Source organism: Hesperophylax consimilis, chromosome 1 (assembly GCF_061612785.1).
Source record: "Hesperophylax consimilis isolate HC1 chromosome 1, BYU_Hcon_1.0, whole genome shotgun sequence".
Taxonomy (NCBI): Eukaryota; Metazoa; Arthropoda; class Insecta; order Trichoptera; family Limnephilidae; genus Hesperophylax; species Hesperophylax consimilis.
Genome location: NC_142836.1, coordinates 5,298,260 through 5,313,058, shown reverse-complemented (window position 1 = coordinate 5,313,058; position 14,799 = coordinate 5,298,260). Strand labels below are relative to the sequence as shown.

The window sequence follows — 14,799 nt, the reverse complement described above, 5'->3', positions numbered from 1 at the left end:
CCCACAGAAAACCCATTAGTTGGGAACCTATGAGAGTTAGAGCGATCATTTTTATGATACCCACCCTTATTTTACCCCTTTGCCTTTCATACATTCATGTAGTTAAGTAGCTACTACAGTTCCTAGATAGTGGTATAATTAGTTTCATTGATAAGTGCTTTAAAAAACTGATGTCCAAAAAACATTTAAATATAAGTAGGGACAGATTGAGGTAAAAATGTTTTTTTCTTATTTTTAATGATTCCCCTTGTAATTTTGTTCACCCCTTTGCATGCAGTTAGGTACCTACTTACTACAGTTCGTACGTAGTTGTAAATTCGTTTTATGGTTAGGTACTTAACGTAAACGAATGGCAAAAAAAGATGTTCAATTTAAAATAGCGAGAGATAAATTTATAAAAAGGTATTCCAACTTTGTTCCAACCCAACTTATTTATCATTAATTTACCGTGCCATCATTAATAATACAAAAATGTTGTAAGAATTGAATTATTCTAATTATATTCCTCTTTGTTTACAGATCTCAGAGTGTGGATACCAATTTGTCTGGCGAAAACAGACATGGCACACTCACAAGCAAAAAATCCAAAGAACCCAGCATTCAGGAAACACCCACTCCTAATGTAAGTGTTAATCTTTTAATACCCATGACGCTTGTTCCTTCCTACTTCAACTACTGTTCCTCGCGATTACAAGTTTACCACAATACAATTTATTACGTTTTATCTTGTTAGTCACTGTACTGATGTCATAGACAAGATGTAGGTTTTTTCTTTAAACCTCTCGTCAAAATGTTAATTCATTCCTTCAACAAAACAATATATTTTTAAATTTATAGATGCTGTAGAGATCTTGAATCCAAGAATACAATATTACTAGTGCAGACCCGTGAAAAATTACGGGATAGTCTCAATTCTTGACAAATCAGCTCATATTTTAAAATAACAATTAAAATAATTTTCTGTTAAAAATATTATATTATCGGTACCTACTTAGGTACTTTATCGCTTGTCTGAATTCTTTCAAAATTGGAACTGATTTAAATTAAAAAAGCAAATCTGAGTTAATTGAACCAGAGTTGCACGGACAGTTACACAACCGGAATTAATATTTTTATTATTTTTTGGTACCTATCTATTCCCAACTTTTTTAGTAAACTATCCTGATTTACAAAAAAAAAAAAAAATTTCACACTACTGTCTTAAATTTATAGGTTAATCCATCTATTTTCACCTCATTAAATCATTTTCATCATGAGCTATTGAACTTTGAAACATCAGTTTATCTGAAAAAAAAAATTATAAAGATGTTATAAAATTTGATGTTAATTTTTGTTGTATTTTTACAGAGTGGACGATCAAAATCGAGCCTCGGCAGCGGATCATTCAGTAATGGCACGTCGGGGGGCCTGAAGTGTAAATCAGTGTCGGGGGGCAGCAGCCCCGAGTTGGGGGGAGGGGCAGTACGCCCCTCGGCCCCCGCCCCCCCACCCCTCTCCGAGGCCAGCGATGACTCCAGCCTCAACAGCATAGATCTTGAACCTATGAGTGAGTTTCATTTATTTCGTACTACATTCCACCATCATCACAGCGCCCTTGAGGTGATTTCTCACAAAAACGGCGCTATATAAATTAGCCAAATATTAAATATTATTACTTATGGTTGTAATTATTCTTAAAAAGAACTAATGCTAAAAATACCAAAGTCAATCATTACTAGTGTTAGTTAAGACTATGTTTGTACTCACATGCATAAATATATATATGTATTACTTTATAGCCATACTATTTGTGATAAAACAGTCAATGTTTACATTGTTAAGAACTTTTTCTATCTGGACTTTGATATTTTAAGCCACAGAATTAAATTTACATAGGTATTTCATCATTCCATATTTAGTTAGAATATACAGATCCTCACACTTATCTATGTAGAAGAAAGAGTCGCTACTGTGCTTAGATATTTTGGATACAAGAAGTCGTTTGTTCTTTGGCTCCTCTCTTGGTCACCTGCGCAGATAACCCTGTAGAATTGTATTAGCAACAAGATAAGTCAGTAGAGCGAGAAATCCATAATTCAATGCGAAGTTGTCCAAATTCTAGGTGGAGGAGTGTACGTAGACTCGGACACAGGTTTGGAGTCCATGTCCTCGGCGGAGGCCACCACCAAGGCCTGCTCGCTGTGCGCCGAGAGCCCCTCCGCCACGCTCAGCGGGTCCGCCTCCGACTCCCTGCCCACCTTCACCACGCACGCCGAGTCGGGGGCGTTAGCCTGCTCCCCGCACCTGTGCGCTCAGCAGGCCGAGGCACTGCGCCAGGAGGTGGCCCGCCTCAAGTGTGATAAGCTGGACCTGTTGAGGCAGAATGTGGTATGTAAAACTACTCATGAGTAAATACATACTTTATCACAATCTAAATCTGAGTTTTGGCAGTGGATACTTCAGCAGTGCATCTTTTTAAAGCACAATCCATCGTCAGAATCAGAATTGTCCATAGTTATAAGGCCCACCGCCCCCTGATTTTGGGTAATACAAGTGAAATGTAATAACAATGAAATTGTTGCAAAATATTTGAGAACTGATATTTTTATAGCTGAAAAACAACTGTCTTGAAAATCAATCAGTTGTAATAATCATTTTGTATGTTTTCTTGTAAAAATATTGTTGAAAATACATGATTGGTTGTTTTAAAGTCAAGCGGAAAAATGTTTTAAAATAATTTGGCTAGCAACTTTTATTCAGCACCTTTATATTGCCCCCGCCACCCTCTTACATCCCCGGCAATGGTCCCTGTAAGTAAATCCCAGGGATGATATATCACCCTTTGGCCACATTCTTATTTTATCTAAATCTATCTGTCTCTTCTCTCTTTCATTTGCATTCGAAAATGTGTGATTTATTTTAATAATTGTGATGTTTTTGTTCATTGCAGACATGCCAACGAGACATCAAGAATCTCCGAGAGAGAGAACTGACTCTCCAGGGGGAACTGTCGGCTTCTTCTAAAGAAATCAACAGGTTACGAGATCTCCTCAAGGAGTACACCGGCTGCGAAGACACCGCATGAGGCATCGCCCGACATCTTAACTGGTGGAACAAATAAATCATGAACACTATGTGACTTGTGAATTTTAAAGAAATCATGCATTTGGTTATCTGAGACATTTATTTTGTGAAGAATCTACATATGACTAGAGTATTGGTTGCAATCTACTCTATATCATGGATATTCTTCACTGAAAAGAAAGCATCAAGTTTTATTGAAAATGCAATTATCGAATGATTCTGAACAATTTACCTTAACAGGTATAGTATTTGTGCATTTAAAGGAACTAGTAATGATGGGTAATGTTACCATTTTCCCATATTGTCATCAGTGAACATTGTATATATTATTATGTTACATGCTTATTTATTTTGGTTTAAATATTAATTAGTATTAAGTATTATTAGTATTTTAAATAAATCATCTTTCCTGTTTTATATTAGATTTATTTTATGATCCATATTAAAGCATTATTTTGTTAGATAATGCAGCTTTAATTTACCTTACTTTGTGTTGGTTGGTGTAAAGAAATAGATTCTATAATTTTATCTACAAATCAAAGGACATAAACTAATAAGTTACATTGTTATTTTGAAAAATATCTGCATTGTTCAACTATTACTCCTTCATCACAATCATCTATCAATCAGTCGTTGAAGTCTATTTGGCCTATTCATAGGAGATTATCCCAGACATAATAATATCTTTAATTTTTCAAGGTGTTTACCGAATATTCTTGAAATTTGATATAACTTTGTCAAAATCTCGGTGTGGACAACTTTGGCACTTTGAAAAGCACTCAAAACGTCTATTTTAATATATGTTAAATGTTATGAACTATTCAAATGCAAGATAGTAGGTATTTATCACAGTAGATTGTGAACATGCTGTTTAGATTAAATTATTAGTACCTACCTATCTGGATGTTTGCTTAATAAATTGCTGCCATCTTTGATTATTTCACTTTGTTTTGATTTGTCTTAGGACTAGCTTATGTGTATTATTGAAAGTAATGTGTGTAGATTTAAACCAGTAATGAGAAGTTACAATGCATTTAATGGGTCGCACAATAAGAAAACTTCTGGAATAGGTAATTCTAAAATAAGTAGATATTAGCCTGTGACAGTGACAGTACAGTGACAGTACAGTGACAGTGACCGCCCAAATACGATCATCTTATGATCCTTTGAATACTGTAGGTAAAACAATAAAATGCTGTAAATATTTATACATAAAAAGTTTTTAAAGATTTTAAGTAAATCTACTATTCTTATACACAATATATTTACTGTTAATAAATATTTCTACAAACTAAGAATATAATATTACCATCAAAAGTAAGAAATTATAAATGTTAGCATGCCATTCAAATATATAGATAAAAAAAATAACACTTGGTTGAATTATTCCAAAGGTTTCTGTATCTTCTAAGAAACACTTAAATTATGGTTGTTGCACAAAACATGCACCCATTACTCGAAACTAGATAAACATATTAAATAAACCTTGTACCATGAAAAAATGTCATGCCAGTTCACTTGGTCTTCTGAACATAAAACATGATTTTGCCATAAAATGAAAAGACGATATCAGGAAAAATTAACTCTGATTATATTAATGTTGTTATTACGCCTTAACCAAATCAGAGGTTTTGATGTCAATTCATAATTTGATAAATGACTTATGATTCTAGTATTATAATATAAAATGTATACATTAAATTATTTGTTAGATGAAATAATTCTATAAGAAAACTAATTGTCTGACTTCATACATCTGTTTAAACTCTTTATTCATATACATAGGTACTGTAATTATTATCTATCTAGACCTGCCTTTAATATTCTGTGAACTAAAATATAAATATATTACGTAGTTATGCTCTTAAAATATATATTATATATTTATTCATATCTAAATAAAAGAAGCCACTGTTTCAATCATGGTTAAATGATTTTTAAACAATACGAAATGTTATGTTTTACAAACTCATTAGTGCAAATGTAAAATATCACTTTTTAAATCATAAGAAAATCGATAGATTATTTTTTGACCCACTAAATGTTTGAATAGCACAATCATCTACAGCATTTTACAACATTTGTGTGGATTTCAATTAATGTCATATTAAAGTCCAGTTCTTCATCCTCACACTAACGACAACAAATCACCTACATATTCAAATCTTTTATGCTTCTCTTGAATGAAAACACACGAGCTTAATAAAATCTAAGTATGTATTATATATATATATTATTACTGAATCTACTTGAACCTATTGTAAACCTGTATTGTATGTTAGTACTGCAGATATTGTCAGACCTTTCTCTAACCTTCTTTCATAACATGTGTGGACATCTTGGATTTGTGGCTACTGGTGATTTTTCCCAAGGTCGATTGTATACATGCATGTGTATAATATAATGGTAATGTTGTGTCTTCCTGTATTTCTCTGTCTCCCTCTAGACTGACAAGGTTTTAAAAATTATTATTATTATTTGATCTACCACAAACCTAATAGTGTAATTTAAAAAAGCAATCCCACTTTATCAATTTTGAGGACTAAATTAACCACCTTGCTCATTGAAATCCAACGCAGACTTCAACTTGTCTGTTTAAATTCATGTAAATTAATTTGTGGCCTAATTAATTTTGGTTTCAATCTCAATAAAAACTTCTCACTATCGAGAACATGCTGATCCTCGAGATATTTCAACAATAACTCTCCAACAGAACTTCTCAACTTTCGATAAGAGGACATGGTTCTGTGGGAGAGTTATTGTTGAAGTAAGTCTCCAACAAAACCACGTCTTCTTAACTCTTCTAATAAGTTATTTGTTTAAGCTGTAAATTATTTCAACAAAAACTCTCGAACAGAACTTCTCAACTTTCGATAAGAAGACATGGTTCTGTTGGAGGGTTATTGTTGAAGTAACTCTCCAACAAAAGCATGTCTTCTCAACTCTTCTAAAAAGTTATTGTTTAAGCTGTAAATTATTTCAACAATAACTCTCCAACAGAACCATGTCTTCTCAACTTTCGATAAGTTATTTGTTTAAGCTGTAAAATATTTTTAGTATTTTTATATATTTATATATTATATTAGCGCTTAATAACGACATCTTGATCAGTATGACTTTGTATAATATCTTAATAATTTATATTAGATTTCACATAAGTACTATGCATTTTAGTTTTCAGTGTAATTTAAGATAATATGGTTAATTTTTCCAAGTTTATTTAGTATGTTTAAATATCAGCCAAATCTATTTATTGTTTTAATTGAAACTTAGTTTATTTAAGAAACTTTCGCGGTCTCTGTTTTAATTGTAGTACGGATGTTTACTTGATATGTTTTTAATTAATAAGAATCAACAAATATGATACCAAAGTTAACATTCCCCAAAATCTTATTGATTTGTATTCATAATATTACCCATTTCTTAGTTATTTGTGCTAAGAATAAATTAATATCTATGTAACATAAAGAAAATACAACTGCAATTTTCTGATTAGAGTGACACTAATATTATTATAATTGAAAATAGATATTATTGTTTAACCAAAAATGAGTAATTGTCAAACAATTGTTAGATTGTATGTTATCAATATAAAATAAATCTATATTATACAAAAAATAATAATGTTTATGTTTTCATTTATCATCTTATACATACAACGTGTCCCAAAATTCGACGCCAACCTTTCAAGGAGTAATATCATAAGGGCCAGCTCGTGACTAATCAGAATATCTCGTATAATATGACCTCGGTAAAAAATCTAGGTTCGAAGGTGTAAATTTAGGGAAAATCTACAACTTTGGTCACTTCTGTTAATGCCACAACTACAAATTTTCATATTTTACAATCTGTATCCTGTAATCCTGAATAATGCTGCTATTGATCACAATCCAAAAATAAAGTAGATGAGCTTTACGTAGGGAAAACAAAATATTTTTGTCATAAATTAATAGAAAAAAATATTTCATTTTGACTTTATACTGTAAAAAAATGTACCACCCTGACCTGGAGGGCATGTTATGGCAAAAAACAGCTCGTTTTATTCTGTTTTTAAAATGGTATAAGTTTCACTATAAAAAATAGATACATTTTTTTATTTTACTCACAAAGGAGACTCAATTTGAAATAATTATTCTATCCAAGAAATGTTTTGTTACAATGTGCTAGAGTTCGATAGATAGTGACATCGTTTGACATAAACTGCATAGCTCTTTAGTCTGTTTTTATTTTATAGCATTTAAAATAGTTAATGTAGCAATATACAGATGGTGTCATGAGATACAAAATCTGAGAAATGATTTTCTATGGATTTAGTTTGTCCAGTGATGGTATGTCTGGGGAGATCAGGTATGGAGGCCAGAGGACACTGTCTATGTACTAATGGTCGAGAAGATATAAAAGAAATTTTTACGATACCTTTACATGAGAGAGTTTGATTATTACCCATGGCTGTTTCCAACAGCATTTAACACGGGAATGCTGGGTGTATGCAGTCTTAGTTCCAGAAGGGATGTTGCATTACTCCTGATGGCGTATAAGCTTCTAAACGGTTTAGTCTCAATACCAGACATTTTGGCTAAAATAGGATTCTATGTCCCGGATAATTTTGCGCGAGGCCGCCAACACAGGCTTTTGATTCTTCCTAGGTGCAGAACGAACTTACCAATGGTGATGCCCTTGGGAAGAATCACTAGGTTAATTAACTGCCTCGCAGGAAATATGGATATTTTCCACATGTCCTACAACGTATACGTGAAATATTATTATTCAAGACTTAGCATTGTAAACCTACATTTGATACTTTTTTTTTGTCCCACTTGTAAATGTATTTGTTATTCACTTTTTTGTAATTTTTAATTACCGATATTGCAAAGTTCTGGTTTATACTGTTTTTGCAAATAAATAAATTTTGTTCGGTGGCCATCTGTGAATGATGTGTTAAAGGTTGATGTGTGGAAACATAGTTTGACTGGAATGGTTTGGGTTTATGAAATGTTATATGTTGGTAAGGTGATTTCCAATGTTTTCATAAACTAATGTTGTCATCTGGTTATGGCCCGGTAGCCGGATATACCAAATTTAGGAATGGTATCGCTAGGCTTATCTTATCAGGGTATCTAGCATGGTCGATCGTTAAATATTTTATCGATAATGTCGGTAACTTGTCATCATTCCCAAGCATGACTGCAGTTCGCCGACGAACAAACAATAAATAGTTCACAACGACTAAATATTCTTAATTTATTCAACTTTGTCTATAAGTTAGAGATCTGGAGTCATGCTCGGGAGTGATAACAAGTTATCGACATCATCGATAAATCCTTTAATGATCGACCGTGCTAGATACCAAGGGCTCTTAACAGAGAGTAACTGGATATTTACATCTATCAAGTTGTCCTCTAAGAGGAGCCGTGGCAAGTTAAATTTAAGCCTAGTGAAAAAATACTGAAATTCCGGCTTTATCTTTATTGATTATCGTAATTTTTCTTTGCTTCTTTTACATTTAGTTTTTGTGTACCAACAGTTTTTTTTATCACGATAAGGTATCCATATTAGACAGTCAAAAGTTGTTTTGTAGGAAGAATTAACTATTATTTTAACAGAATCCTACGGCCTCCGTGGTCGAGCGGTAAGGCTCTTTACCAGCAAGCTGGAGGTCGTGGGTTCGAATCCCGGCATGTGTAAATTTTATTTGATAATTTTGTGTTATTTCACAATTTACTCATTAAAAATAATAAAAATACTTTATGTAAATAATATATATGCGGCACGTTACAGAGTGGAAGATACTCTCAGTATCGCCTTGGTGTAAGACCAACATTCAGAATTGAAACGATTCTTGAAATGGCTTTGGCCGTGTTTAGTGACCAGATCTGAATAGCTAGGTACTCCCTCCACCTTCTTCTTCCCCATCTCCTTCCCCTCTTCACAACCTTCAGCATCACAACATACCCCGATTGGGGATGCCATAGTTTCACCGTCTCCAAACGGTTAGGAGCAGTTGCGACTTTTGTGCAGTTTTACATAAAAAATTAGGAAATAAAATATTATTTATACAAAAAAATTTACCAAGTAGGAATATAATAAAAGTCCCACGGCAACTTGGGGGACAAAATTTAAATGGGCCCACAGTTGGTATATTCAATAGCTTTTCATTTGGACGCTAGATGCCACTGGAACCCTCTATTACTGTACGAATCCGCACGAATATTTAAAGCTAAATTAATAATCGGGTAGTTTGATAAATCCATTTTTAATTTAATAATATTGCAGCATATTTTTGGGAGGTGATTGACCAAATGACCTCCATAGAAGAGCCGCCACTTATGGTAACCCAGGACAGTGGCAATTCAACCCACTTTTGAAAAGTGATCTAAAGTCAAATTATGAAAAAAAAAAAAAAAAAAACAGTTTGTAAAATTTTTTGAATCGAGCTGAAGAAATGCGAGCTACCCAACCAGCTTCAGTAAATCAATTAATTTGACTGGTTAACAGATCCAGCCTGATTTATCGTAAGTGAGTATCAATCATGTCACTTGCCACCACTTACTACTAATATGGATCCTTTACTTTGATTGCGAAATATTTTTTTACGATTAAAAATTAATTCAAAATTGAAATAGTCTAGAATAGAAAGAGACCTCAAGAAATGAAACTCCTACGTCGAAATTTCATGTTATTTACAAATTTATCATATTAATTTACATCAGAGGTCTCCAATCTTTTTTGTCCCGTAGACTGAGAATGACTGATTTAGAGCATGTTGAAGACTGAAGAGGAACGTAAACTTTCATTTTATTATGATTTGCAAGAATTGGCTCCCCAAAATTTTGACTGCCTTGCGCGCCCAATCTAAATATTACAATAATATATATATACATATTTTGAATACATACCAATATTATAATAATATATTGGTAGGTAAGTACTTTTGAAATATAACGTTTTATTTTAGTTTTAGTCCTACTTACTACCACAGCGTTCTTGAGATGATTTTAAAGAAAACGGCACCATTTAAATTGTCCAATTTTTATTACTACAACTACCTACTACTAATAAAACACGCCCCATCAAGGTCGAACTGTCCGATAAATATCAAGCCAGAACTGTTCTACAGAAAAAAGGAATACCGTATGGAAATATAATTATCAAGACCAAGAACGACCTAACAATACTTCAACGGCAAGAAGTACAAAACTTGTGGAAGGAGCTGGAGGATCGAAAAAGCAAGGGAGAAAATAATTTAATTATTAAATATATCAACAATAGACCTAAAATTATAACCAATATACCAAAAAACTTATAACCGCGCCACGTTACGTCTTCTACCAGAACGTCAGGGGACTTCGGACTAAACTCAGCGACTTTAGAACTAATGCACCCACCATCACACAGGACATCATCATACTCTCTGAGACCTGGCTGGAACCATCGATATACTCAGCGGAGCTCGGTCTACCTAACCACAGTAGGTATCTACCGAGTTGACAGAAATCGGAACACCAGTTCCAAATCAAAAGGAGGAGGCGTCCTGATACCTAGCAGTAAATAAATAAAAATTCATCGAAATTATTAAAAAACAAAAACAATGATGTTGAGCAAATTTTTGTAATGTTAAATGATAAATCCAAAAAAACTATCATATTATATATTCCACCAAATTTCAATATAATAATGTATAAAAATCACTGTGAAGATGTCGAGCTACTCAAATCTAACCACCCTAATCACAATATTATAATTTGCGGTGATTATAACCTACCTAATTGTAAATTTAATGATTTCGATTACTTACCATTAACGGCGTGCGAGAGAGAAATCTTAGACATGTCGAACTATTTAGGTATATTTCAATGTAACAATGTGCCTAATTGCAGTAATCGGATACTTGATTTAATTTTTTCTACTGATGAGGATATAAAAGTCTATGAGTCAGACGAATCCTTTGACCCAATTGATCACCACCCTCAACTTACAATACTAGTACCTAATACAATAGAGTGTGACCCCCTAATTAAAAATTGTAGTCGTAATTTCATTAATGCTAATTACCAGGACATTAATCATGCACTTGACAAAGTAAATTGGTCTGTTCTCAAGGAAGGTGATCTCAACTATAGCATAGAACTATTTTACTCTCAACTGAATAGTATCATTTCCGACACAATTCCTCTAATTCATCATAAAGTACAAAGTATCCGATATGGTTCAGCAAAGAATTAATTCAGTTATTAAAAAAGAAAAACATAAAAAATATAAAGAACACAGAACCATTCCCAACTATATGGCATTCAACAATATTAGAAGAGATTGCAAAAAAAATGACCAAAGATGTTATAAAAATTACATTAATTCGGTTGAGAACACGATACTTCATAATGTAAAATACTTTTGGAAATACACAAAATCAATGAAAAACAATGATGCTGGTATTTCTGCTAATATACGTTACAGACAAAACAGCTCCAGAAAAATTTATGAAATTGTTAACATGTTTGCTGATTACTTTAAGGACGTGTATGAACCTGATATTCCAGATGATTTAATTCCGTACTTCAATTCGGATATAAATTTACACTTATCGCAAATACACATTGATATTGAAGACATTATAGTCTGTATTAAATCACTTGAACCCAAAACAAGCTCGGGACCTGATAAGATTCCTTCCATCTTACTTAAGAATTGTGTCCAAAGTTTATCTGTTCCGCTTAATATACTGTTTAACAAGTCACTCTCCACAGGACACTTTCCACAAATATGGAAACTGCTACCTAACTCCTGTATTTAAAAGTGGTGATAAATCCTTTGTTGAAAATTATCGGCCTATCTGTATTCAATCGTCTATACCAGTGGTCGGCAAACTTATTGGCCAAAGAGCCAAATATGTTTATTACAAAGTTAAAAAAAAAATTATGAGAGCCAAATCTGTTTTTTAATTTACTAAACCTTTATTATAATTTTAGACCTTCATTAAATTACGGGAACACTGAAAAAAACTTGATTTCACAATTAATAATAATTTATTCGTTGATAAACAATAATATGAAAGTAAGGTATCCATAAATTTAAATACTGACAATGACTGACAAACACTTAGGACGGGTTGTTTCGGAGAATTTGAACAATTCTTCAAATTTCAAAGTTAATTTTCAGGTTCTGTGAAAGATTTTTTCAAGTTATGTTTTTATTTCAGTTCTGTCAAGCAACTACCCTATACTGATATAATAACAGAACTTAAATAGGGCTTTCACAGAACCCGGAAATCAACATTGAAATTTGATGAATTGTTCAAATCCTCCGAAACAACTCGTCCTTAATGCGAACAATGTCATTGCATCTCCTTGGAAATTTTCAGTAAGTCAGGTTTGTATGTTGTTGTTTTTAATTTTAGACATGATTCCAGGTTGTCATCAATAAGACGACTTTTCAGTTTACTCTTGATAAAGTTCATGCTTGAAAGAGATTGTTCGCATGAATATGTAGAACCAAAAAGCGAAAGAAAAGCAAACGCGAGTTTTTTCAGCTAATCATGAGATTGATTCCAGACGTTGAAAATGATCATGTCTTCCTTCTCCGGGTCTTTCAACGCAGACCACTTGTGTTATGAACTAAGATCACATTTGTTTTTCTCCAATATTTCAAAACCAATACAAAGACGTTGAAATTTAGAGCTCAATATTTCCTTGTTTTTTAAATTCTACAATTGTATTTCAAAGTTACCAATGTCAATGTCAATATCAAAAGGAAAAAATGTCAACTCAGTTATCGTAGCATTAAGAGGATTTTTGACGAATGCTAAGGTCGCTCTGCTGTTTTTAACTCCTGAAACCTGCTGATACCTGCTGGCCGTGGATATTTGTGCCAGAGCCGCACTCAAGGAGCCAAAGAGCCGCATGCGGCTCCGGAGCCGCACTTTGCCGACCACTGGTCTATACCTAAACTTTTTGAGAAATTGATTCTTAAGAAAATCTGCTTCTTTGTAAACTCTTGTATCGCAACTTGTCAACACGGCTTTATCTCTGGCAGATCAACTTTGACTAACCTAACATTATATGAAAATTTCATTTCTAATGCACTTGCCAACAAACAACAAGTTGATTCTATATATTCCGATTTCAGTAAGGCGTTTGATAAGGTCTGCCATAAAATCCTCATTAATAAACTTTTTTAACTCGGCTTTAATGGAAACCTTTTATCTTGGTTAAGAGTTACTTTCGTAGGCTTCAGTTAACTGTCTGCATAAATATACCACTCTCCTGTCTGTATTAATGATCACTTATCCTACATGTTCGAAGCTACCAGTGGCGTACCCCAGGGTTCGCATCTTGGTCCTTTACTTTTTAATTTAATCATTAACGACGTAACAAACATATTCACCCGTGTTCTCATTTTAATGTTCGCTGATGATATGAAGATATATAGAATTATTGACAATATCGAGGACTGTCGAACACTTCAATCTAATATTAATAGCTTTTACGATTGGTGTCATAAATAAACCACTCTCATTGGTGTCTTAAAAACAAATTAACTCTTAATGTAAAAAAAATGTCAACTTATGAGATTCCACAGAAAAAAACCCATTGTTGTTCACCTACTTTCTCAATAATCACACTTTATTATCTGTTGATGAAATAAGACACCTTGGTATAACCTTTGACACTAAATTAACATTCATTAAACATATTAATAATATAACCAGTAAAGCAATGTAAATGTTAGGATTTGTCTTACGGATTTCAAAGGATTTAAAAAATTTAAAAACTGTCAAATTACTTTACACCTCACTTGTTAGAAGCCAACTAGCATAAATAAACCACTCTCCCAACTAGAATTTAACACCACCATTTGGAGTCCTTACTACAGTGTACATGAGAATTCCCTTGAGCGAGTCCAATATAAATTTTTGAGTTATATTAATTTTAAATTGGGAATATTCATCGAAAACATTAATTACCCCTCTCTGTTACAATTATTGGGACTCGATACATTAAAAGAAAGAAGAATTTGTTCAGACCTATTTTATTTATTTAAAATCGTTACCAACCTGTTGAACTCCCCTGAACTTTTTTCGTTAATATGTTTCCATGTACCTAGTCGATCAGTTCGTTTCAAATTACCCTATCATTGCAACAATACAGGATCTAACGCTGAACTCAATTCCATAATGAATCGCCTGCATGTACTTGGAAATAAATATGTTTTGGATGAACCTATAAACATTGCTAGTTTAACCTCATACAAACACTACTAACTTAATTAAAACTGTCTGTCAGCGCTTTTCAGATTGACTATAATCAAATACAGTTTTAAAGTATTAATTTCTTAACACTTATTACATAATATTCGGGATTTATAATATGTTGTATTGTATTTATAATAACCTACTCATTGTACTTTTTTATGTTGATACTACTATTTCTATTGTTCCCTTTTATGTATTTTATATTTATATATATTTTTATCTATGTATATTCTATATTCATATGTAAAACAATTGTTATTCTTTTGTAAAAGCCGCTATAATCAGCGTTAACAAATAAAAATATATCGTCCATAATCAAGAATGATTAAATCTATTTCTTATTTTGTATTATAGTTATCGGATCAAATGGAGACAGCAAATCCCCCTGCAAATATATGTTTTAGTACAACCTGCCCCGTTTTATTCAAGTACCTATCTTCTAACGAAAATGAGTACTTAACTTGACAGCTATTTGATTTTGATCATAA

General features: G+C 32.7%; 1 protein-coding gene across 4 annotated transcripts in view; it reads left to right on the top strand.

Annotated features, from left to right (window-relative positions):
* The window catches only part of RapGAP1 (Rap GTPase activating protein 1), a 627,781-nt gene extending 621,287 nt beyond the window's left edge, over nt 1-6,494 (top strand). For 2 of the 4 annotated variants that reach the window (XM_089641478.1, XM_089641438.1), the window contains 4 exons: nt 520-622; nt 1,348-1,546; nt 2,087-2,367; nt 2,930-6,494. In XM_089641478.1, coding sequence (XP_089497604.1) covers nt 520-622; nt 1,348-1,546; nt 2,087-2,367; nt 2,930-3,064 — 718 coding nt within the window. In that variant the 3' untranslated portion in view covers nt 3,065-6,494. The remainder of the gene's footprint in view (nt 1-519; nt 623-1,347; nt 1,547-2,086; nt 2,368-2,929) is intronic. The other 2 variants (XM_089641530.1, XM_089641600.1) reach the window with 2 other exon arrangements.
* Nucleotides 6,495-14,799: the final 8,305 nt, after the last annotated feature.